At 41.6% G+C, this 25,805-nt stretch overlaps 1 protein-coding gene and 1 long non-coding RNA gene across 2 annotated transcripts in view; both read left to right on the top strand.

Moving 5' to 3' along the window:
- Nucleotides 1-25,805, top strand: part of MYBPC3 (myosin binding protein C3) — a 67,997-nt gene that overhangs the window by 17,652 nt on the left and 24,540 nt on the right. Inside the window, exons 7-20 of the mRNA XM_079996071.1 lie at nucleotides 413-461; nucleotides 1,251-1,295; nucleotides 4,164-4,220; nucleotides 9,278-9,301; nucleotides 10,036-10,202; nucleotides 11,423-11,555; nucleotides 12,168-12,292; nucleotides 12,821-12,926; nucleotides 16,246-16,412; nucleotides 16,778-16,943; nucleotides 18,050-18,156; nucleotides 22,719-22,748; nucleotides 22,872-23,008; nucleotides 25,504-25,761. Of these exons, the coding sequence (XP_079852197.1) occupies nucleotides 413-461; nucleotides 1,251-1,295; nucleotides 4,164-4,220; nucleotides 9,278-9,301; nucleotides 10,036-10,202; nucleotides 11,423-11,555; nucleotides 12,168-12,292; nucleotides 12,821-12,926; nucleotides 16,246-16,412; nucleotides 16,778-16,943; nucleotides 18,050-18,156; nucleotides 22,719-22,748; nucleotides 22,872-23,008; nucleotides 25,504-25,761 (1,571 nt within the window). The remainder of the gene's footprint in view (nucleotides 1-412; nucleotides 462-1,250; nucleotides 1,296-4,163; nucleotides 4,221-9,277; nucleotides 9,302-10,035; nucleotides 10,203-11,422; nucleotides 11,556-12,167; nucleotides 12,293-12,820; nucleotides 12,927-16,245; nucleotides 16,413-16,777; nucleotides 16,944-18,049; nucleotides 18,157-22,718; nucleotides 22,749-22,871; nucleotides 23,009-25,503; nucleotides 25,762-25,805) is intronic.
- Nucleotides 23,371-24,143, top strand: LOC307202778. The gene is made up of 3 exons (XR_013832994.1): nucleotides 23,371-23,513; nucleotides 23,546-23,670; nucleotides 24,038-24,143. It is a non-coding gene; the product is annotated as an uncharacterized lncRNA (long non-coding RNA).

Here is a 25,805-nt window from a genome sequence, read left to right on the forward strand (position 1 = left end):
AAACTATCTTGCAAAAAGAAGAATGAAAGCTAGAACATAAGCAAAATGGGGGTGTGATTGCTCAGCTTTTCCCAATGGGGACAACTAGAAGAAAAGCAGGGAAAACATCAATGCCAGAACTATAAAAGAGAAAGCTCCCAAGGCTGAAATCTATACACACTCACCTGTGTAGTCCCATTATGGTTGTGAGTAGAGTAGACACCTATAGGAAGGTGCTGCGGTGAACACAAAAATATAATTTATTCAGCCTCCAAGTTAGTAACCAAAATGAAAGGTATGGTTACTTCCCCTCATGTTTTTTGAGGGAAAGATTTTGAGAATGTTTACAGTGTGGCTGTTGGTGCCTTGGATGCAAATATATTTTCATTACTACAATTTTTCTTTTTTCTTTTTGCAATCTATGTTGTTACAGAGGCACCTGCAGCAGGGGAGATGGACTTCCGCTCAGCACTCCGACGTGGGTGAGTATCCTCAGAAATGTTTGTACGTGAGTGAACACTTTGGTAAAAGTAAACGTGGATGCTAATATCAAATATGTCCCACCTCTGCATACACATGATCCAATGGTAGCTTTGCATGCAGGAAGGTGTTGCATAGAACTGGTGATGCACACATAGTAGCCACACATCAAAGTCCTAGAAAACAGGTGGGGATGTGCAACCCATCTGCGTCACAAAATGGATATGAAAAATGTGCCCCCATCCAAATCATGCAAGGCTGATAGAGACTCCATTGGCTAGGTCAGGGTAAACTAAAGTAGATCAGAATATACTGGTGGGTCCCTGGAGCATTAGTAGGAGACTGGCAAGGGTTTATGACTCCTCATTGTTTAGTTCTCACAACCTCAAGTTGTGACAACAAAAAGGCACTTCTTTGCCCTTAAATGGGCTGCTGAAAGAAAGAAAGATTGGGATAACCAGGACTTTTATGTGAAAGGACTGTGAATTCTGTCTCTTTAAATTCCAACTATATGCCTTTAACACCTGGCTCTGCTTGACTGAACTTGGGGTTGTGAGAAATAAGGTTCTGATTTCTTGATAGCTCAGTCACAATCTACTTGGAGACAATTCCCACCACCCAGTTAATGTGAATATTGCCTCGCGATTATTCACAGAATAAAGCTTCCTTTGCTTTTAGAATCCCTAGGTGTTTGTCTATCAAAGTTGGGAAGATGTTGAGTAAGAAAATGCTGTTGGACTGAGTGAAGTTGTGCCCAACTGAATTCTGTGTTTTGTCACTCTCTTATTCAGGAGCATGATGGGAGGAGGGAGACGAATGACTGGAGCTTTCGCCAGGTAGCCACATTTAATCTGGTGTTCAGCCTCGGTCTTCATGATGAACTGTCGCTCAGTGGCCACACTGCCTAAATTTTGTGTGTAAAAACTACCCAAAGGACTTAGTTGATGGGTAGTATAGAAATGGGACGCAGGTGGTGCTGTGATCTAAACCACTGAGCCTCTTGGGCTTGTCGATCAGAAGGTCAGCTGTTCGAATTCCCGCAATGGGGTGAACTCCCATTGCTTGGTCCCTGCTCCTGCCAACCTAGCAGTTCGAAAGCACGCCAAAAGTGCAAGTAGATGAATAGGTACCTCTCCGGCGGGAAGGTAAACGACATTTCCATGCACTGCTCTGGTTTCAGTGTTCCGTTGCGCCAGAAGCAGCTTAGTCATGCTGGCCACATGACCCGGAAAAACTGTCTATGGACAGCCTGTAAAGCGAGATGAGCGCCGCAACCCCAGAGTCGTCTGCGACTGGACTTAACTGTCAGGGGTCCTTTACCTTTAACTTCTATAGAAATCTAACACTGATTAATTAAAATGCTTGTCCTTTGGAACACATAAAGGTAAAGGTAAAGGTACCCCTGCCCGTACGGGCCAGTCTTGACAGACTCTGGGGTTGTGCGCCCATCTCACTTAAGAGGCCGAGGGCCAGCGCTGTCCGGAGACACTTCCGGGTCACGTGGCCAGCGTGACAAAGCTGCATCTGGCGAGCCAGAGCCGCACACGGAAACGCTGTTTACCTTCCCGCTGGTAAGCGGTCCCTATTTATCTACTTGCACCCGGAGGTGCTTTCGAACTGCTAGGTTGGCAGGCGCTGGGACCGTGCAGCGGGAGCGCACCCCGCCGCAGGGATTCGAACCGCTGACCTTTCTATCGGCAAGTCCTAGGCGCTGAGGCTTTAACCCACAGCGCCACCTGCGTCCCGGTGGAACACATGCATACCTTTAAATCCACTAGCTATACTGCTGATTGGAGCCTTAGCATATAGTCCCTGAATTAGTGTGGCTATCACTAGCCATGTATTTATTAATTTATCACATTTGTTACTTGCTTTTTACAAAATAAAGTCTCAAAGCAACTTAACAAGATAAAATACCACAGATGGAACAATTGGGAGAGGGAGCAGTGGCATCCATGAGAGACAGATTCATTTCCTTGAAGAGAGTGTTCTGGACACACAGTATGGCATGAAATGGTGCTTTCTTAGTGACTGCATGAATGCTTTTTGCATTCACCTATTTCTCTTGAATATGCATGGATTTCACCATTCACATCTTCACCACTACGACCCTGCATTTTGAGAACTGCCACAGAAGCCCTGTTTCCCCCCCAATAGAGTTCCATTCTTTTTGTGATTCTAGGTTGGTATAAACTAGGATAAGGGCTTTCTTAGCAGTTAGCTACAATAATGTAGAATACTGTCCTTGGGAGTAATGTTTGCCTTTATCACTGGCAGCTTTTTGGAAACTGACACTTACCTGTTTCATCTACCCTTTGAGGCTGATAAACTGAAGATGAATTTTAACAGGGAGAAATGTAAAGTATTGCACTTGGGCAAAAAAATGAGAGGCACAAATACAAGATGGGTGACACCTGGCTTGAGAGCAGTACATGTGAAAAGGATCTAGGAGTCTTGGTTGACCACAAACTTGACATGAGCCAACAGTGTGACGCGGCAGCTAAAAAAGCCAATGCAATTCTGGGCTGCATCAATAGGAGTATAGCATCTAGATCAAGGGAAGTAATAGTGCCACTGTATTCTGCTCTGGTCAGACCTCACCTGGAGTACTGTGTCCAGTTCTGGGCACCACAGTTCAAGAAGGACACTGACAAACTGGAACGTGTCCAGAGGAGGGCAACCAAAATGGTCAAAGGCCTGGAAACGATGCCTTATGAGGAACGGCTAAGGGAGCTGGGCATGTTTAGCCTGGAGAAGAGGAGGTTAAGGGGTGATATGATAGCCATGTTCAAATATATAAAAGGATGTCACATAGAGGAGGGAGAAAGGTTGTTTTCTGCTGCTCCAGAGAAGCGGACACGAAGCAATGGATCCAAACTACAAGAAAGAAGATTCCACCTAAACATTAGGAAGAACTTCCTGACAGTAAGAGCTGTTTGACAGTGGAATTTGCTGCCAAGGAGTGTGGTGGAGTCTCCTTCTTTGGAGGTCTTTAAGCAGAGGCTTGACAACCATATGTCAGGAGTGCTCTGATGGTGTTTCCTGCTTGGCAGGGGGTTGGACTCGATGGCCCTTGTGGTCTCTTCCAACTCTATGATTCTATGATTCTAGTTCATTTAATTTTTTTATTGATTTGGGCTATTGTATTATTTTTCACTTTCCCCATAGCAATATATGGAGGCCCAAGGGAAGAACAACTTTGGGCTATTTTATGTGGGTAAGGTCTGAAACAATAACAGAAGCAAAATACTGTGGTTTTCCTGGACTATAATTTGAGTCAAACAGGCTTCTGTTTCCTCAATTCTTCCTGCTCTCTCCTGTCAACACAGGATGGCCTGTTGTAGGAGGTGTAACATTTTGTGTGGATGTGGTTCACTGCATGCAAGATCTTTCCTATCCTGCAGGATCAGAGAAAACAAGGCCTGACTGCATTTTAGCCTGAACAAAATATGTCCATAAGTCACTTTTAGAGAGACGGTACTCATATAATCACAAAATTCTATGCTACTAATGTTGGATCAGCAGAAGTATATTGCTTTTCTTGTGGGGAGGGGTCTCTTAAAATGCATGTGAAACTCATTTGACTTTTATCTTCAGCATGAAGATGCTTTAATCTACATCTTTGTGTGAAGCTATTGTTTCTGCTTTTACTGCATTCTGTTTCTCTTCTGTTTATTATTAATGCTACTTGCTATACTGCACAGTGCGGATGGACATGAAGAAGGCAGAGAGTTGGATTTCAGTGCCTTGCTGAGAAAGAGGTGAGCACGCTGCCATCTGTAAAATGATGGTACAAAAGGCTAAAGGTCTAGATCAGTCTTTTTCAACCTTGGGACCCTAGATGTTGTTGCGCTACAACTCCCATCATTCCTGGCCAGCATGGCCAGCAGTCAGGGACATTGGGAGTGTAGTCCAACAACATCTAGGGACCCAAGTTGAGAGAGGCTGATCTAGAGTAACTGTCTTTGTCATTCTTACATTTGTGTTCACGTGGTTGTACTAGGTCTCTCAAGCCTGTCAGCTGTGGCAATCCGTATGGTCTGTGAAAATTACCTGCCTAATGTGGGAGTCCCTGTTGCTCATTGTGCATGTGCTTAATTATTCAGTTTGCGAAGAGGGAAGAAACTGAAGCTTTTTAGGACCAAAAGAAAAGTGATCTCTCTTTTTTTGTGCACAGAGAACAAACAGGAGAAACATCACTCTACAGAAACTGTTTTACGGTCTCATGTTGGGAGGAGGAAACAAGTTCCAGAAATTATTGAGCAACTGGTGGGGGTGGAGAGAAAGGGGATGAGACTCATAGTCTGTAACAAAGAATTGTCAGCTTTGATTAAGATTTCTTTTTCATTCTGACTCCTTATATATATTTTCATTTTCTTTGTCTCCTCTTCCCTTGCTCTTCTTCGTCTGCCTCTCTCTCTCTCTCTCTCTCTCTCTCTCTCTCTCTCTCTCTCTGCCTTATAATCTTCCTGTCTGTACTTTGCTGTCCTGTTGTGTCTTCCATCTGGCAACTTATCTTGGAATTCTGATGTCTGGAACAGAGAGTAAGATTTTATTTCTTTTTCTGTGTGAACTGCATGGAACAGAGGAAGTTAAAAGGCTATGGGGTTTACAGAATGTACAAACCTCCCCTTTTCTTTTTGAAAACTTGGAACAGCATAGGTTTCCCATCCCAGACATTATTTTAAAATCCAGTTAATACAGATGGAAAGCAATTAGTTTACTTTCATGAATATTCTAATTATCACTTTTGAAGCAATTTTAAAATTAGGACAGGATTTTCATTTATTTTTTATTTTTCTCTCCAAGCTGTAGAAATGCTATTATCCAGAACTTTGAGTTATCTCAGTGCATCTCCCCAGAGTGTCTGCCATGTCATTGCAACCCTGCATAACGTCCAACCTTGTTCCTCTGCCTACTGGATTATGCAGACGTTTCTCAGGTCCCTTAACCAACTGAGGTGCTCCTATTTCCCTACTGAATTCCTCATCAAAGGTGGAAAGAGTTTGCTGACCATGTTTTTGGATTCAATGCAATCCTAAAACATCCCCAATGAAGTAAATTGATTTAAAATAATATTTATCAGTGAAATAGCATCTTCCCTGTGACCAGATCCCATGCTGATCCAGTGGTGTTTTGACTGGATCTTAGTTCAGGTGTGCCGATTTGAGATGCGTGGTCATAGTATAAGCCAATGGACCAGAAATTGACGCCAAGTTCTGTTTAATACGAAACTTTGCCTTTCATTTTATTTTTTTGATACAGTGGTCATACAGGTCTTGATATTTTAGCATCTCCATCCTATTATTCAAGCATATCTCACCAAGGAATAAATTGGTGCGATTCTAAAATTGATTGAAAAGTTAATTTTTTATGTTAAAGTTTCAAATCCTTGTCTGATAGAACTACTTACTTAGTAGTACTTACTACACTGACTATAACTCTATATCCTGAGATTAATAATATGCTGAATAGCGCCTTCCATCTGATAGCACATAATTGACTCACAGTTAGAGAGAGAATCATTTCAAAACTTGGAGGAATTCTACATTACTGGTGTGTAGCCTAGTTCTCATTTGTCTAGGACAAAAGAAGTGACACCATTCACACAATTAGTATTATATTATATTATATTAGCAGGTAGTGTGGTCTCAATCCAGACTGAAATGCAGACAGAGGAATAGGGGGGCTTTAACCCTTTGGTCCCTGCATTTCGTCTACTGCATTCTGTCCCCTACATCCTCCCACTTGAGTTCCAAGCTAGATTGGGTGCCCTCTGCCAGCCATTCACCATAAAAAAACTGCTAATTCTGTGAACGGTGACATGTCTGGTTTGGTCCTTAGAAGTAATCAGCTGGACTTATTTCTAGCTTATTGTGCTTAATTTCCCAGCCTTTGTTAACTAGCCATTACTGTGAATTATTTAATTCAGAAGATGAAGGTTTCTGTTTTAATACTTGCTGCAGCAGAGTATCAGAAGGCGTTCCTGGATTTATATTCCATTCTAGTGGTGTTGCCGGAAATGTGCAATGTTTCTTCAAAGGATAGAAATGCAAGTAGACAGAGGAAATCTATGATAAAGAACTCCCCATAGGTGCAGGATACGTCATGCAGTTGTCACAACTATGGATCTCTCCCATGTTAATCAGCAAGTGACGCTGTTCCTGGAGCTCCTGCTGGAAAGGGTAAAACTTTATTCATATTGTTCCAGAGTGTGGACCTCTATTTAATGGCAGAATAATTTAGATGACATTGACACAGAGGTGCCATAGGCCAGAAAGAGGTTGGGAGGAAAGGGAACAGTTATCACTCTGCTTTGACATGGGATGGTGAAGGGAGACCTTGAAGGAGGTGACAGCTGAGAGGTCTGAATCAGTCTAAGGTAATAGGATAGGAAAGGCCCATCGCTGGAGTGTATGCAACTATTTTTAACTCTCCCGCACATGTTTAAAACACATTGACAGCTTACTTTGTGTGGAACAGGTTCTGTCTAAAACACCTCAATGCCTCCAAGTTCATGGGTAAACTGTGGTGTTCTTACTGCATCTAATACCCCTCCCTCCCAATATAGAGTGACTAGTTGGAGCCAGTGTGGGAAGGCTAGTGTTTTGAAGAAATCCTGTGTTCAACATAAACCTGTGCTAGTGCAAATTCTGCTTGTGACACCCAACCCCATATCTCTACTTGTAGCACAGATAGAGTCAAGTCAGGCACAGGACAATCTGGGTGGACTATGCAGGTCAAATGTGCTTTTGAGTAGACCTGGTGTACAATCAGCCCATTTATTTGTAAAACTCATGCAAGTTCTAACTGTTACTAACAGAAAGCAGTGGAAGAATTGGCAGGAGGCTAAAGCTAGTGGTATCCTTTGCTTATTACTTGCCCTGTTGGAGCTTAGCAATTGCTCTGTCTTCCATTCTGTTCCCTTTGTTTGTGTGGCAAACTGATCCGCATGACATTAGCCCTTTTCATGCTGGCATCATGAATTCTCCATATATACTAATATAATGGATTCTATCTGCCTGATCAGGGGCCCTGCCTTCTGCATGGTTCCCAATCCCATGGACACAGCCTTGATGTATACAAATTGACTCTACATAGGATTTCATACATACCTTCAGCTGAACACATGGACATTGGGGGCACAGACAGTGAGTACAGTCTGTTGTCTCCTTCATGCGTGAAAAGCCATATAATCACTTGGTATGCCATTAGGATAGGTATCATAGCTGTCAAGTGTCCCTTATTTGAAGGGACAGTCCCTTATTCCAGCACCATGTCCCGCTGCTGTCCCTTATTGATGGATGTCCCTTAAATGTCCCTTAAATAATGTCCCTTAAATTTCAAAGGAAGCAGCTCCTCTCCCTCCCTCCCTGCCAGCCAGGGAGGAGGGAGGCTCCAACTGTGTTGCTTGGCTGTGTTACTCACCCAATAAGAAGTCTAAGAACGACTGGGGGTGGAGCTTGCATGCCTTGTGTGTGGCTAGTTAATGCAAGCTGAGGGGCTTTTTGAATGCTGGACGCCATTTTGTTGCACGTGCTGCTGCAAACTTTGCAGTGCAAAGCCAGGCCGGGACGCCATCTTAAGTTGAGGCCTTGTGGTGCATGTGATTCAGATTCTATTCAGTTGAACCTCTGGTTACAAAGTTGGTTGGACAGTGTTCTTGAAGCTACCAGCATGAGTTTGACCAGACTGCAGGAGGACAGGAAGACTGGAGTGCCTGGAACAGGTGAGGCTGCAGGTCCCTTATTTTGGCTGCTGGTCCCTTATTTTCAAGGCTGCCGGTCCCTTATTTTCAAATCTGTAAGTTGACAGCTATGATAGGTATCCTGAAAAATGTCTGCAGTCTATGACTCCCCAAGTGTTTCATTTCTTTCCACCTAAACAAATTGTCAGGGATAGCTGGACAGGAGTTGAAATGGAAATGTCGATCTAGGATTGCAGGCTAGTTAGATTCTTGTTTTAAGCAGATTTTCTCTGCCTTTACAAACCAAGTTCACTAATTGCAGGCTGAGCAAAGTCATAAACCCTACTGTGTAAATTGTGCTGTGACTGGTCCATTGATGTGCATTATAATTAAAAAAGAAATCTCTTCCTAGGAGTATACATAGGTTTCTTCTGCTACATTTATGCTTGTTCTTGGCTATGTGAGACCACTTGAGTAGTGCACTTTCCAAAATCTGAAATGAAAAAATGAAAGACTTCATATCCATGATGTATTCCCATTCCCCTAAATGAGGCCTGTTTCCAGCAAAGCTGTATCTCACATGGTCCCTCTAGGTTGGTATAAATGTAGGGCTGTGAACACGCTATACCTTTAAAGCAGGCACCCCCAAACTTGGCCCTCCAGATGTTTTGGGACTACAACTTCCATCATCCCTAGCTAACAGGACCAGTGGTCAGGGATGATGGGAATTGTAGTCCCAAAACAGCTGGAAGGCCGAGTTTGGGGGTGCCTGCTTTAAAGCATATTCTTTTTCTCAAAGAATTCTTGGAGCTGTGGTTTACCCCTCACAGAATTACAATTCCCAGCAGCTCTTAATAAACTATGGTGCCTAGAATTCTCTGAGGGTGAAATGCGCTTCAGATGTGCTTTAGAGGTGTAGTATGTACACAGCCTAAGACTTGTGTAGAACTGGATTGTTTAATGTGTGCTGTGGCTTCTTTACCATCATTATAGTAAATCCTTAGTCCTTACCATCAAAGGGCTGCCTTCTTCTAGTAATGGCGCTAATGCTAACACATGTTGCCCTCTTTCTTGCTCATGGCGATGCTGCATGCTCATCCAAATGCTTCTCTGCATCGTTCTCAAGTCCAGCAGCTTCTTGCGCTCAGTACAGCGGTAAGCTTTCCATTCCCTCGCCTCTGATAACTGTTAATCAGTCTTTTACATGACTGCTGTTTTTGTTAGTAAATAGATTCACAAAAAGAATATAAACAGATTCATGTGCCTAGAAGATGCCTAAACTGTTTAAGTGAATTATCAGCTCAGGGGGTCCAAAGTTGCTATCTTCCCATCTAGTTTCTTGCATTCTAATTGTTTTTAAAATCTGTACAAGGTTGATAAATGCCTAAGCTTCATTTTGAAGAGAAATTGACACTTTCTACTCACAAGACGGAAAAACCAATTTATTTATTTATGACACTTATATTCCCCTTCATCGTCATTAAACAAATGAGCTCCTATATAATTAAGAATTGTAAGTCAAGGGAGTTTTCTCGCTCAAAACTCACACCCTAAAGCCACACAGAAAACTCGCCTGTTGCCTAACATCATGGTCTCCATGACCCCTGTTGCAAGGTAAGGGAGACTGGTATTGTTGTTAAGGAATTGATTTAGGAACTTGAAAATAAGGGTCCGATCATTGATTATGACACATTATCTGATCTTAATCAAGGCACTTAGTCTTTCTATGCCTTAAGCACCTCACTAACAATGAGTCCCCTAAACTGACAGGTATTTTAATTTTATTTAATATAAATAGGAATAGAGACACAATCTAATACTAACAATCTAATAGGCAGGCTATTTGAAGTCCCTTATGAGAAAATGTTCTATATGCCCCTTTTCTACAGAATTGAGGCAAAAACTGAAGCACAGCCAGATGTTGACGTGTGGGAAATCCTCCGGAAAGCTCCTGCATCAGAATATGAAAAAATTGCTTTCCAATATGGTATCACAGATCTGCGAGGTATGTTGAAGCGTCTCAAGCGCATGAAGAAGGAGGAGAAGAAAAGCACAGGTAAGAGAACATGATTGCTTCTCTTCTTTTTTCCTTCATGGGAAATGCCTCTTTTTAGGGGGGAAATACAATGTATGAAGCAGCTTTCAAACTCTTCCATGGGGGGGGGGGAATATGAAAGACCATTTCACATGTATGTGTCAGTTCCCATGCTTCAATTTACTATCAAGAAAAGAACAGTAGGTACTAGAGAATTAGAAATGAAGAACCAAGATGAGAAAGGTAGCCATTAAAAGGAAGTATACGAAATTAAGAGATAATAGTGGGTGCTTCTGGCAAGTCTTGTGGAAGAATGCAGCTTCACCAGAAGAAATGGAATAAGGGAAGAGAGTCGTGGTTTACCATAATCCAATAATGATTTGAAGATGTTAATTAGCTGAGAACGTAGGTAACTCTCATTAAAACAACACATAAAGCAGAAAGTTGGGAAGTGGACATTATAGTTAACCTTCTGCCCAGTTACTAGGGATGGGTGAACCTGTCAGTGTTGGTTTCTCTCAATTTCTCATTTTTCCAATCTTAAGTTCAGTTCTCCATATTTCTACATCAGCGTGTGATTGGAGTTTTTTAAAGTCCTTGTGAAAATTCACCAGCATTTTAGTGCAAATTTTAGTACAAATATAACATATGGGGGGGCAATTTTGCATAATAATCATATTTTAGCAAAGCAATTTATCCTAATATAATGCATTTTTGTATGTTATTTTCACCAAAATACACAATTTGTGCATCTTTTACCCTACTTTATGTATTTTTGTACACATCAGTGCCTGGAGAACTGCACTGCAACATTTGGAGAATGTTAATGGGTGGGTTTCAGTTCACATGTTTTTATAGAAAATGTGAATCAGATAGATTTGCCTTTATATTTGAACTGAATCAAATTCCTCCCCCATCCCTACCAGTCACTGTTCATTAGCTTTAAACTAAAATAGTACTGTGCTAAATTGTTGTGTGGACAAGCCCTAAAATATAGGAAGATGAAAAGGGTATTACAGGTCTCCTGGTCCTTTTCCCCCACTCAAAATTACAATGCACAATTAGCAGTATTTGAAGAATCGTAGAATTGTAGAGTTTGAAGAGACCACAAGGTCTCTGCAGGAATCGTTAGCCCAATGTAGGGCTTGAACCCATAAACCTGAGATTAAGAGTCTCATGCTCTACTGACTGAGCTAACCCCTGTGGGCAGAGTTTGATTACATAAACTGTTTCATCCCCAGCCTTTGCCAAGAGACTGGAACCTGCCTACCAGACTGACAAAGGACAGAAGATCAAATTAATGGTGGAACTTGCTAACCCAGATGATGAAGTGAAATGGCTGAAGAATGGGCAAGAGATCCAAGTCAGCGGCGGGTATTTAAAAAAAGCAATAAATACTAATGGAAAAGTGTGGGCTATAGAAGTTCAAGTCATTATTAGAAGGGGGAGAAGAAGAAAATTAGGGTCTATCAGAAAGAAAAGTGGAGAGAATAATGAAGGGTCTAATGTAGTGGATATAATTGGATGGGAGGATATTGAATTAATAGGCAGATTTTTAATGACTGTCTGATTTTATTTCCCCCTCTTTCAATCTCTGCACCTGGAACTGAACCCAATCACTGGTCTGTCTCTTAGCAAGTAAGTTCTCACGTCATGCTTTCCCATTTGTGATTCAGTTAATTTGCCTTTCTTTACGATATCCTGGCAAAGTTGTTATAGAATAAGCCCATTATCAACATCAGTGTCGTTTGGTCCATAGTGTTCCTTTGTGCATGTCCCAAGGGATAAATTACTTCTGTTGAGGTTCTGTGTGCCATCAGGGAGGCAAAGGGAGGAAGGGATAAGGTGCGTCTTCTCACTTAACCACACCAGGATGGGGGCACCTAGTCAAAAACTCTGCTTTATGTCATGATAGAAGACAGGGTGATGAAGATTTTGGAACTCCTTCTCTTTTGATACGTTTGAATTCTCTTTGCATTTCACCAGATACATTTTTGAGGCTCTTGGGAACAAGAGGATTCTGACCATCAACCACTGCTCACTGGCTGATGATGCAGCATATCAGTGTGTGATTGGAGAGGAGAAGACTTTCACAGAACTCTTTGTCAGAGGTAAGCATAATTCATAACCACCATTTTATTGGGATCAGAGAAGGGTCCAGCAAATTGGTCTGTAGCAGATTTTGGGGGGTATGCAGGGGTAGGAGATGAAATGGAAGTCCTGTTGTTCCAGTGGAGTCCAACATTTTCATTTGAAGGGATTCAGACACTTAACCTGCTTCTTCCCTTCCACCTTCCCATTCTCTTTCTTTTGAGACTTTATTCTGGTTTACGCCAGAATTTTCTACATTTTAGTTTTAAGGGAGGATTTAGGCAGTCTTAGGTTACAAAGAACAGTCAAGTGTGCCAAAGTTCTGATTTATAGCTACAAAGAAATGAAGGGAAATGGTTTATGTAAGAAAGTCAGTTATGTAATTTGGCATCTCAGCCAAATTGGAAAGAACTCTGGGAGTGTAAGGACCTGCTATTCATATAGCTACAGCTGACCATCAGCTGGGAAAGCTGGATGAGAGTTCCAAGGGTTTTTGTTTTCCTCTGCATTCCTCTCTCTCTGAAATTAGGTTTCCTCCCCGTTTCTAGAGCCTCCTGTCTTGATTACTCATTCTCTGGAAGACCAAGTGGTCATGGTTGGTGAAAGAGTAGAGTTTGAAATTGAAGTGTCAGAAGAAGGGGCTACTGTGAAGTGGTAAGGAACTGGGGAGAAGTGGGGGTTCCTACTTCCTGAATGACTAAGAAGCGAGAACAATTGCCCTCCAGAGTCCTAGGGGCTCGAAACTATCACACAAGTGTCCATCACCCTTCTTGCATGACCAAAGAGAGAAGACAGAACAGGCAATAAGCAAGGGAAGGGGTCCCAAGGCCAGAAAAATATTCTAACTGACCCTCACATTCCATTTTAAAGATAGGTCTAAAGGCTGTTGTGGTTTTCTAAGAAGATCTACAAGTAGGAAAGAAAACATAACACATTTGAAGTGTGGTGCAAGGATTTATTTATTTGCCTTAAGTTACTTAGTTAAGGGGGTGCTAATGTCTTTGGGTCAGTGGGCACATTTTAACTTTGAGAAGGGCCGCAGTCACAAAATGGCTGTCATCGCATAACACAAAATGGCTGCCCAGAGCAGAAAAAGACAGATGACCATGAAGTGGAGTGGGCATGCTCTACCATCAGTACCTCTTCCTAAATCAATCTGGAAAAGCACTAAAATCAGCCACACCCATGCTCACTCACAGAGAGAATATCTTAGCACCAGTTTGGTGTCTGGGAGAAGGACTTGTTGGTTGTGGCACCCAAGAAGTAAAATGACTTCCCAAGAGAGGTCTGCTTAGCCTGTTCTGTTTGCTTTTAAGCACGGAGTGAAGATTTTGGGTCTTTTCAGAATCTTGATTTTGTTGAGTATTTTGCAGTTTCCCAGGCTTTTTTTTTTAATACCTAAGATGGGTTTTTTAACTGCTGTTGCTTTGTTGTTTTGTTGGTATTGCTTATATGTAAGCCACCTTGTGCACTCTCATTAAAATACAGGGTTTAAATTCATCGTCATTATCTGCATAGCAAGCTAATCTGCACCTTCTTTTATTGTTTTAAAAAAGCTTAAATACAGCTTTTTGTTCATAAAAAAAATATCAAAGCAGTTCACAAGGCACAACACAAAATTCAGTGAAGCAGAAAACAACCATTAAAATCAAGTAAATGTACTGCAGTGGAAACCCCACCCCAACAACCCCCATCATTGCCTTACAACTGATGTGTGGTGCCATGTGGCTGTTCTAATGTGTCAACCAGCCCTTCCTGAGGAAAAGGGCAAGAGGGTCTCCTCGTTACACAAAAGAAGCTGACCAAACTGGCACTTAAGTCTTACTTGAACATTGGCAATGGGACAGTGTCCTCCACTGAACTTGAGGACAGCTTGGAGCGGGTGCCGGGCAAGTTCTTTGCCCTAGACAGTTCTATTTGCAACACTTGCTCACCTCTCTACATGATAGCTGCTTACTGCCTGATCAAACAAATACCGCAATGCATCAAAAGTGGCACCAAAATCTGTCATGGCAGCAGAGTGACATACGCATGCACACACACACACAAAACACACACTCACACTCTTACAGGGTGCGTGCTGGAGAAAGTGGACAGGGCTGGCTCCCTCTCTGCCTGCTTGCTTAGTCTGTTTTCATTTCTTTTATGAATTTGTTTAGAAAGATTTACAAACCGCTTAAATCACAAAGCTGTGATAAAACGCAGCCAAAACGAAGCCTACAAAACTGTTTAGAACAAATATACATAAGGTAATTGTTAATAAAAACACAGATGGGATCAGTAAAACTTTTGAAACAAGCATAGATAACTAAATTCTGCAGTATATCTGGGTAGGCTTGCTGAAATAAAAATAGTTTTCAGCTGACATCTAAAACAATATAGCCTCACAAGTTAGCCAGCGAGTCAGTCCAGGCCATTAACAAGCAAGCATTACTAAATTATTTATTTATTTATTTATTTATTTACCCCATCCATCTGGCTGGATTTCCCCAGCCACTCTGGGCGGCTTCCAACAGAATATTAAAAACACAATAAAACATCAAACATTAAAAACTTCCCTAAACAGGGTTGCCTTCAGATATATTCTAAGAGTCAGATAGTTGTTTATTTCCTTGACATCTGTCGGAAGGGTGTTCCACAGGGCGGGCGCCACTGCCAAGTAGGCCCTCTGCCTGGTTCCCTGTAACCTCATTTCTCGCAGTGAGGGAACCGCCAGAAGGCCCTCAGAGCTGGACCTCAGTGCCTGGGCTGAACAATGGGGGTGGAGATGCTCCTACAACCAAGGTGTGGACCTAGGAGGGCAGAAACAACCAGAGAGAAGCATCTGCTGACCCCACTACCCCCTGTCTGTGGCCACTGTCTTACTTTGCCTAATGATAGGGCCAACCCAGAGTGCAAGAACAAAACTGCTAGCTGTTCCTGCAATACTTATAGGATTCATCAAACTTTTTTTTTGGGGGGGGGAGATAAACAGGCCCATGCAACTGGTGACTGTGTGTACATTACATGTGTGAAAATATAGCACAGATGTACATTTGTTGTTTGGTGTTCATATAAGGATGTCTGGAGATATCATACTGTGTGGGGTGTGTGGGTGTATTTGGGTATGGGAGTATCTAATCCTTCCCAAAACATATTGCAGCTGCCACTATCTGATCCTGTGGCTCATGGCTGCTCCCTGAAATATAAATACTCATTATAGAGTATTGATAGCTGTGGAATGGGCAGCAGACAAGGGTAGAAGTGCAGCTGTCCCAGCTTTAAATGGAGTCAAAGCCAGAGGAAGAACTCTCAAATTTTCACCAAACCTCTAAAATAGTTCAGGGTCTAACATCATTCTTCATCATTTCAAGAGTACCAGAAATGAATCCTTGTTGGCGTCAAACATGAAATCAACATGGAGAAAATATTTTTCCCTTTCTGAAAAGGAAAATCAAAACCATAAAATTATTACAAGAGTGAATATTCAGTCATATATAATCTTTGTGTGCTATATATTATTGTAACCTGGGACCCTATGTGGAGGGTGAATAATAAATTGAAGAAATAATAATAATAATAATAATAATAATAATAATAATAATAATAAACAATTAGCCCTATGACTGCTACATTCAAATTTCATCCACACGGAAGGTTTTTCTTTCCATACCACATATCTTGGAATAAACTTGTGCTGATTTTACATATGAAGAAGCAGGGAGACATCTGGTTTCACTAGAATCACACAGGGAAGCTAAGACAGCATTTTGATGAGCTTGCCTGCACAAAATTACCAAAAAATGTCTCCAATCCTGTCCTCCCAACCTGAGGCTGGATGTGCAGGTTCACAGGTGCATCCACTACTTCTGATAATCCCTCAAAGATCATGGGTAACATACCCATGGACCATGAACTTGTGCTATATGAACAGGAGTTGACTGCCCTGTTGCTGAGCATTACAGAGAGGTGTAACAATATTTCATACCTGTAGGGAGAAGGACGGAGTGGAGCTGACCCGGGAAGAAGCATTCAAATACCGTTTCAAAAAGGATGGAAAAAAGCATTACCTCATCATTAATGAATCCACCAAGGAGGATAATGGGCATTACAAAGCAAAGACTAATGGTGGGGAGTCTGTTGCTGAATTGATCGTGCAAGGTGAGATACAAAAGGAACTTTTTTATAATGTATGGCGGCTGGTAAACCACTTTGTGGCTGGGAAATGGCTGTTAGCTAGATGGCTAATTGTAGGACAGCTAATTGTGCAGGCCTTCAAAGCATATTATGGGGATTGTTAGGCCCATGTGCCGGATGTAATAGATATCCTGATAACAACAGGTGCTTGCTTATCAAGTCCTGTTAAAGTCCCACGTGCTCTGGATGTCTCTTCCTATTTCACCTTTCCCAAAACAGTTCCTTTAGCCTCTTCTTTTTGTAAAAGACACATCCACAGCTTCAGTTCTTGGTTGACCTCTGACCTTCTGGTGTTTGTGTTGCTCCATCCACAAAATTCGTGATCTCAGAGAAGAAGCTGGAGGTGTACCAAAGTATCGCAGACCTGACGGTGAAGGCAAGGGACCAGGCTGTGTTCAAGTGTGAGGTTTCTGACGAGAATGTGAAAGGCATTTGGCTGAAAAATGGGAAGGAGGTGATTCCAAATGAGCGGACTAAAATCTCTCATATTGGCAGGTAAGTCGTGCTTCAGAAAATTAAGCCAGGGTGCTGTAAGTTGCTTGAGTGACAAGCTGCTAATAGTAATAGAAGTAGCAATAATAAATTGGTGGTGTTAGTAGTAGTACTTTCCTTCGGGTGGAGAGAATATGTGATAAGATGGCATGTGGTGAGAGAGAGCAGTTGTATATAACCCAATAATATACACTAATTTTACTCAGAGGGAGAATGCAACCTTCCCTCTGAATGGTAAGGAGATATCTGGGAATGCCTTTGTATTGTGCTTTGTGGGTGTTTAAATTGACGTGAGGAGTGTGTGTGTATTAGTTTGGAAGAGTTGTACAAAGGGTGTGGTTATGTTACAGTGAATGATTCACGAATCTCTGGGAACAGATCTTTCTCCAGTTTTCAGACAAGCCCCTGTGAAGGCTGACGATTTTTCCATTCCGGTCACAGTGGCATTTGTGGTAATACAATTGCCCATAATGTATACTGGAAATGGCTGCTACTTTATGAAATGCCCTCAAACATATAGTAATATACCTAGAGCTCAACCAAGCCCATTGCATTCCATAGAATGATGGATTCTCCTATTCTGTGAAATGTATGTGCAGACAGTATGCAAGGTTGTTATAGGGAATGGGAGGTGTGTCTACAGTTCTCAAGTTTTTCTCCTTCAACTTGGCCAAGAAAAGTGAATTCCTTCACTAAGCAGAGCATAGAGGGAGACACAAGTGTGCTGAAGGCACACTCAGACACTTCCTATTCCCTACCATGACCTGTAATGATTCAGCACAGTGTTTGTGTATGGATATCATGGAGGAGGCGTGAAATTAGGCTTTTCATATGCCTTATAAGGATCTCTTTGAGCACAGGTGCCGCACCTGCAGTTCACGGGATTGAAACACTAGTCAAGTTGATTTGAATGAAGTGGCATCTTAATAAAGTTTGTGATATAGGTTCCACACTATTTATACTTATTTATTATAATATAGAATATGCATACGTATATATCCATGTGGCATTCTTTCTTACCTATCCATCTACTCTGGGGATGGGATTTGTCCTGTACAGAGTTGAGTGGGCCCAAACAAAGCTTGTATTTTGTATTTTTGCAATATCAGAATCCATAAACTAACCATTGATGATGTAACTCCGGAAGACGAAGCTGATTATTCTTTTATACCCGAAGGATTTGCATATAATCTCTCAGCCCATCTTCGCTTCTTGGGTAAGTGTTCTGGAATCTAATTTCTGTTCTTGGTGGGAATGTTCACTTTGTGTGAAGATGAAACAGGAGATTCCCGCTTGGTGATGCCTGAGCTTCAAAGCACCTTAGTACTGCGCATCTCTGTGTGTCCACTGTGGCAGTAAGGGTGAAATAAGGTTATTCTGTACCCTAATAGGGATATCTCCAAGCATGGGCATTAGGCCTATGGTGGGCTGGATCAATCCAAATGCTATTATTTAAAATGTCAGCCCACTTTTTGACTGATTTTTTTAAATCCCTCTAATTGCCTTATGTAGCACCACAGGAACTCTGTTGATAAATATCTTATACCTTAATAGAGAAAGTTATGAAAAGAATTGTGGTATTGACCAAAGTATGAGAAGGTCAACACTGGATGCCACAATTAAACTGAAATTAAATATATAGAGAAAAGCGCACACAACAATAATAAGTAGCTTCCACTTTCATATAGTTTTGGCTGTGAACCAGCAGAATTAGGTGCAATTAAGCCTATTGATCTCAGTGGAATTTATGTGCACATAACTGTGCATTGGATTATCACCATGGTGTAAAGGTTGTTTCTGAATTTAGTTCATAGAAACAATTCCAGCATTATAAACTGTTGTTTCCTAGAAGCTAATTCTAAAACCCATAAGAGGAAAATCTATCCTTGTTTTGATAATAATAGGCAGGGGCATCCTTCCAGGAGGATATAGCTCAGGGGTCTGCAACCCGTGGCTCCGGAGCCGCATGTGGCTCTTTTACACCTTTGCCACGGCTCCGGGGCGGATACTAGCGAGGGGAGGAGGCGTATTGTGCGCCCCGAGACTCCCCACTGTGGCGGGCGCTGTTCTGGCTGTGACGTCGCGTGGGGGCGGTGTGTGCATTAGTCACGCACCGTCCCGACGTCACCTTCCCGCCCGATTTCAGATCGGAGGGCAGCGGCGCGCATGCAATGGTTTTGCAGCTCCCAGTTTTTTTTTCTTCGGAAACGGGTCCAAGTGGCTCTTTTTGTCTTAAAGGTTGCAGACCCCTGATATAGCTCATCTGCAAGAAAGTCTTACTCCAAGCCAGCAATCTCTTCTGAATAGCTTTGGTACTGTTTTTGGTGTAGAGGACCAGTCTTTGTACACAGTCTTCTACTGCAATAAATGGAGAGCCTCAAGTCTACAGGTGCTCAATGTGTGCATTTACCTTCCCATTATCTTATGGCAAGTCATAGGACAAACAGTACTGTGCTAGCAATTTATTTCAGCATTTATATGGAAAATCCATTATAGCTTCTGCTCTCATTCATTTTTATAGGTACTGTTCAGTTTCATTCCCATTTGGCAGATATATATGCTCAAAATATAAAGGGTTTTTAATTGTTGATCATTGTGTCATTGGTGCTGTCTAACCCCCCCCCCCCCAAACTAGTACAAACCATATCCATTAACCTCATCTATAGGACTGTTTGAAATGATGTGGATTCTACTGTTCAGGATAAGCCTTGGGCTATCCACACATTAGGGGCATGTGGAAAAATTTGTCTGTTTTGGTTTCTTTCCATTTCTTATTTTTCCAGTCTTAAATCCTCCACATTTCCTCATGAAAATTTAGTAGCATTTTTAGTACAATTTTCCCCCAACACCTTGGTATACAGTTTTGACTCAGATACACATTTTTGCAAGCAATTTTTCCCTAATGTATATTACTTCATGGATTTATACATTTAATGCATTTTTTCCTCCAGTACATTCACCAGACTTTTAGAAGACATCTGAAGGCAGCCCTGCTTAGGGAAGCTTTTAATGTTTGGTGCATTACTGTATTTTAATATTTTGTTGGAAGCTGCCCAGAGTGGCGGGGGAAGCCCAGCCAGATGGGCGGGGTATAAACAACAACAACAACAACAACAACAACAACAACAACAACAACAACAACAACATGTTGTTGTTGTTGTTGTTGTTGTTGTTGTTATTTGGGTGGAAAGCTGCTCTACAAAATTCAGAGATATGTGAATTTCAAATGATAAAATGTGTTTTGGGTTATGTATAGTTGTGAATTAGTTTCTCATTAAAATAGAAAGAAAGAAAGAAAGAAAGAAAGAAAGAAAGAAAGAAAGAAAGAAAGAATCCCACAGCCCTGTTCTAGACCCTGGCCTGCAGTTTCGACTAGCAGTGACCAGAAAAGGAATAGGCATGATCCTCAAGTATGCTGAGTGTCAAGTGTGTGCAAGTGCACACCTAATACGAAACAAAAAACAAGAAGTGCCTCCATCCAACTGAGCAAATGGAGAAACAGCTGTTCAAATTAAAAATGAAAACTCTTTTTATGAAAGAAACATGAGTCAGATGGAATTCCAGTAGAGGTCTTGAAACCAATGGTTGGAGAAGGGTGGTGGCTATCTAATGTCTCAAGAATTTCATTGTAAAAAAGGAGAAGGTGCCAGATGGAGAAGCATTAGGACAGATGGTCATGGCTATGGAAATGTGCAGGTCACTTCTGACGATTCCTAAACTTTGCTGTACTGGCAAGTACATGCCTTAGATATAGCATACTGTGCGCCTGCATTGATGCAGCACCACAAAGCCTGAAATAGAAATCTGGTCTACTTGAGCCAATGGAAAAGATCTCTTTGAGCAATCAGCATTGTTTCACAAAATGCTTTCTTTCCCATGGAAATTTATGACAGTGTGCTAACTCCTGCATACTTGCCTATAAGCTAGTTGATGTGAATTAATTGTCTGAGGGGAAGGGATTGATATAAACTATGACAGATGGTTTGATGTATGGAGAATCCAACTAAGGATAAACATTTGGAGTAGTTAATTTTTTTATCTCTCTCAGCTCCATGGATCTAGAATTCTGTGTTATGCACATTGAACGAATGACATGGTTAGGTTAGCAGCAACAGAAATGCAAATTGGTGAATAAATTAAATTGGGGAGACAAATCTGAGGAGCTTGGATACAGAGAAAGTCAGGAGTGTGAGAGAGTGTTGATTATAGAAACAGGGTCATACGGGATGATAGAAGAAGGCACAATATCAAGTGAAAGGCTGAATATGAGAGAGGTAGCACTAGCTAAAGAAAAGAAGCCAGAACTGAATAAGGTAGAATTCTGGATGGTACAACTCCAAATTGCAGTTGGGGGAGTTATATTTTTGAATGCTTCTTTGTATTTTTTTAAAAAAAAGCTTTTAAGGGGCAGGATAGCCTAGGCCTCTCCTTGATGTGCTTATGTATATGGGAAAGCACTCAAAAATATTCCTGTCTGCAGTCCTATGTAAAAAGTGTAGCTCAGCTCTTATTTACAGCACAGTTCAGACAAAGTTAAGCACTTTTGTCCTTTTAATTTCAACAGGAGAGCTGAACATGTGCTTAAATTTCTCCCATTGAAATTAAATTAATGTGTCTTCAGTGCTTGACTTCGGTGAGATTGTACCATCACATAAGAAAATTATTTGTGTTTGGTAAAGATTCATAAGTTAACTCAAGAAATAAAGTTAACCCCCTCCACCTATCAGGAACCGGATCCTAGCCTGCTTTGGCCAATGAGGATGCAGGATGGGACTTGGGCTATGCCAGGGGATGGAGCCGGCAGAGTGGGTAGGTTTCCCTCAGATCCCTTGCCCATTTAAGCAGCCCGCATCTGGGGCACTAGCTGTTCTCAGTTGGCAGTTGGGGAAATCCTTTATTTTGGATGGAGGGGAGGCTGTAATCTCTGCTTGCCCCTCCAAATACTGTGGTATCCCCTTAAAGGGATCCGGGGAGGGGAGTGCCTGTGGCCGCATGCTGAGGCAGGGCCAGGCCCAAAAGCAAACCCCCAGACAATGGTCCCTGAGTGGGTCACCCTATTTGATATAAGTCTTAGGAACCCCCACCTGGATTGACCACACATCACTTCCAGCGGGTGAGCCGGAAAAATTTAGATGGCCCCATGTCCAAGCCAAACCTCTTTCATCTGTATTCAGTAAAGTTGTGTCCTGTTTTGACCCCAAGCCAGTCTTATTGGTCTCTTATTTATATGGTTTGGAGTATGGGGAACCCGGCGCCTGGTCCCACAACAAGCATGCAGCTCTGGTGGTGAAAGGCATGTGACAGGATAGTGTATGAACTGTTTCAGCAGATAGAAAATATAAAATCCCAAGTATTCGCAAAGTACAGTCATTTGTTGTCATAAAGGCACCAGAATTCTAAGATGAATCGCTTTGGGGCAAAAATTAAGGACAACGTTCCTTACATTGTATCCTGATTTTCTTACCTGCTTCTGCTAGTGTTGACAGCTTTACATCATGAGAGGTTATTGTTTATGCATTTTTAAAATGAGCCTATGAATGGTCCATTTTCACATCCAACAGAGGAACTGACTTGGGGGTGCAGTTCTAAAGATATGTTGTTGTTGATTTTACTGTGTTTTATTGTGATTTTATGGCTCTGATGATGGTTTATTGATTGATTGATTTAATTTGTGTTAGCCACTCTTCTCCTGAGTGGAGGAAAGGGTGGGATATAAAAATAATAGATTATAAAATAAAAACTTTCAGATACATTTTATCCTTTTTCTTTCTTTTCCAGAGGTTAAGATTGACTTTGTGCCTAGACACGGTAAGGGCAATATGTTCCATTCACAAGTCAGTGAAATGGGAGAAAGGCAAAATAAAATTGAATCTTTGAGTAATCCTCAGTAATGCTAGAAAATTCTTCTTTGCCTTTATGCTTTTGCTGCAGAACCTCCCAAAATCCGCCTGGACTGCATGGGCCAGTCTCCTGACACCATAATTGTGGTGGCTGGAAACAAGTTGAGACTTGATGTACCCATATCAGGAGATCCAGTACCCACAGTGATCTGGCAGAAAGTAAACAAGGTAAAAATGTCACTGTGTCCAAGATGGTTCAGCTCAAGCATGTATGTTCTTATGCCTTATTTTATTTCAGAATTATAACTGGATTAATAAAATAAAAAGAAATAGTTACTTTAAAAGATATTGACTTTAATGTGTGTTCTAAAATAATATATATATAACATTTACCATTCCAAGTAATCACTTTAAAAAAAGGCAACTTCAAAATGGTCAAAGCAGCTTCAGTTCTGAGTTTGTTGAGGATAGCAGTCCAAGCAACAAGGTCAAGTCCCCTTGTGATAGTGGATATGTTCCCACATTTATGTTCATTGCACTTATCTCCCATCTGATGAACACGTGGAAATGCTACTGTTTACGTTTTGATCATTTATCATGGATCATTGCTTCTTGTGACTAATCCAAACAGTTACTTAACAATGGAAGATCAATCTATGAGGGAATGATCATATATATATCCTTTCTTTCTTCCTTCCTTCCTTCCTTCCTTCCTTCCTTCCTTCCTTCCTCCGTCCCTCCCTCCCTCCCTCCCTTCCTTTTGAGTCAGGCCATTGATCCATCCCAATGTTTGCTCTCCAGGGTTTCAGACAGGGGTTTCTCCCAGCCCTACCCAGTGAAGTCAGAGATTGAACACGAAGTCTTTTGCATGCAGAACCCCTTCCCCTGGGGTTTCACTGCTGAAATATACTCAGAGTCGCAAAGTGATTTCATGCTCTTTATTCAGCTCATAGTGGTGAGGAGGAATGGAAGTCCCCTCAAAGTATCTGCTTTATATACATTATTTACACAATGGGCTGCACATGATTGGCTAATTCCGGAATTCTACTGTAAGCCAATCAGGTTGTGGATTCACTTCAATCTGGAGCATGACTGGGTGGTTCCTGCCAACCAATCATACTGCTGCATTGTTCTAGGACCAATCAGACTGCTGCATTCTGAATCCTATTGTTCTAGGACCAATCAGACTGCTGCCTTTTGGATCCTATTGTTCTAGGACCAATCAGACTGCTGCAGTTTGGATCCTATTTGACTCAGTACATAACAACTGCGTATAGAAATCTTTAGAATCCCGTTTTTTCTTGTGGGACCATTTCCTTTTTGAAGCATCTTGGCAGCAGTTCTGCTAGACTTTTCCGTATAGCGCTCATCTGAAGAACAAGGATGCTGCGAGCTTCGATTGCTTGTGTGAATTTATAAAATGCAGAAGACTTACCCTCAATGAGACTTGGAAGGAGATTTAGGACTATAAAGTAAAACACCTAGCATTATGTGTTTGGAAAAACTGCAGGAAGTTCAAAGGAATATTCTGGACCACAGAGTAATGGGAGAAAATGGAATGGAATCTCCTAAGATTCTGAAGGCCCTCTCATTTTTTAACATTTCTATTTGTGCAGTGCAAGGCTGACCTCTTGTGGCCCTTATTACCAACTGGGCTTCTCTATCCCTTTGAAATCCTGATGCTGTCAAACAAGATGTGTGGTCTTAGAATGGGGAGAAATGCTCCTACTGTGGCAGTTGCTTTGAGGGTCCAACCCACCTCCTGAGGGTCTTCCTTCCACAGGCTTTTCCCGCTTGCTTGTTGGCAAGGCCAGACACTTCCAGCTGTCAGGATTTATCTCATCTTGGCCCCCACATTGTTTCAAGTGGACATTATTAGAACTTGCACATGCTTAAGGTGAATAAGAGGAGGGGGTGTATGGCAATTATTTCCCATTCTTTACAGGTCTTTCGTGAACTGGGGAACAGTTTTTGACACCACAATTCTTTTCTGCACATCTTCAGAACATGTGGTTTTATTTAAGCCCTAGAACATTTTGGGGGGAATTCTGATATGTGACTTGGCAAATCCACACAGAACCTGCTAGTTCAATGTTTATTTATTTATTTATTTAAAATATTGGGCCATTTAAAGGAGATTCTGCATGGTTTAATTCCTTACATCCAACCTTTATTTTCTATTCAGCTTTCTTTAATTATTATTCTTTCTTTTTTAATTTCCTTTCTTTATACAGTGGAACCTCAGTTCTCGGATGTCTCTGCTGACGAACAATTCAGAACCTGAATGCCAACAACCCGGAAGTGAATGCTTCCATTCCATTTTCAAACGCGCCTCAGAAGTTGAACAGCTTCTAAGGCCCGTTTCTCCATTTTTTCAACGGATTTTGCTGACCGCCCTTTGATCTTCGGTTTTCGAACGTTTCGGAAGTCAAACAGTCTTCTGGAACGGATTCTGTTGCTCAAAGGGTCTCAGATACTAATCCCAGGAAAGACCTCCATCTTGAAAAGCTGTGGTTTGTTAGAAGGAAGACTGAGCTGGATAAGCCAATGGCCTGATTCAGTATATGTTAACTGCATATGGCACTAGGCTTGCTGCTTTTTAAAAACCTGAAGGGAGACTCTTATAGCAATTACTGCAGAGAGAAGTGGAATTAGCTACCCTTCCTTTTGCCATTGTACTTCATGGGGGAGAAATTGTGTATCTCCTTGCTTATATCTCCTAGTTCAGGGCTAGACAACATGGTGCCTTCCAGATGTTTCCCCACTCTTCCTGTGTTTTGTGTCTCTTCCAGAACAACGAGCTAGTGCTGCTAAGTGACCCATCCAAAGATATTACAGGCACAGGGGGAGATTTAAATACCGACAACAAGGCAAGTTCTTTGTTCTTCAACCAGTCGGACAGAGATATCTGGTCCTTAATAAAGAGTCTTGGTGACTCTGTCATGAATTCAGTAATTAACAATGCTGGAGAAAATAGGAAAGCTCATCTCTTGCATAATAAATTGCTATTTTAAAATATTTGTTT

This window comes from Podarcis cretensis (assembly GCF_951804945.1).
Source record: "Podarcis cretensis genome assembly, chromosome: 1".
Taxonomy (NCBI): Eukaryota; Metazoa; Chordata; class Lepidosauria; order Squamata; family Lacertidae; genus Podarcis; species Podarcis cretensis.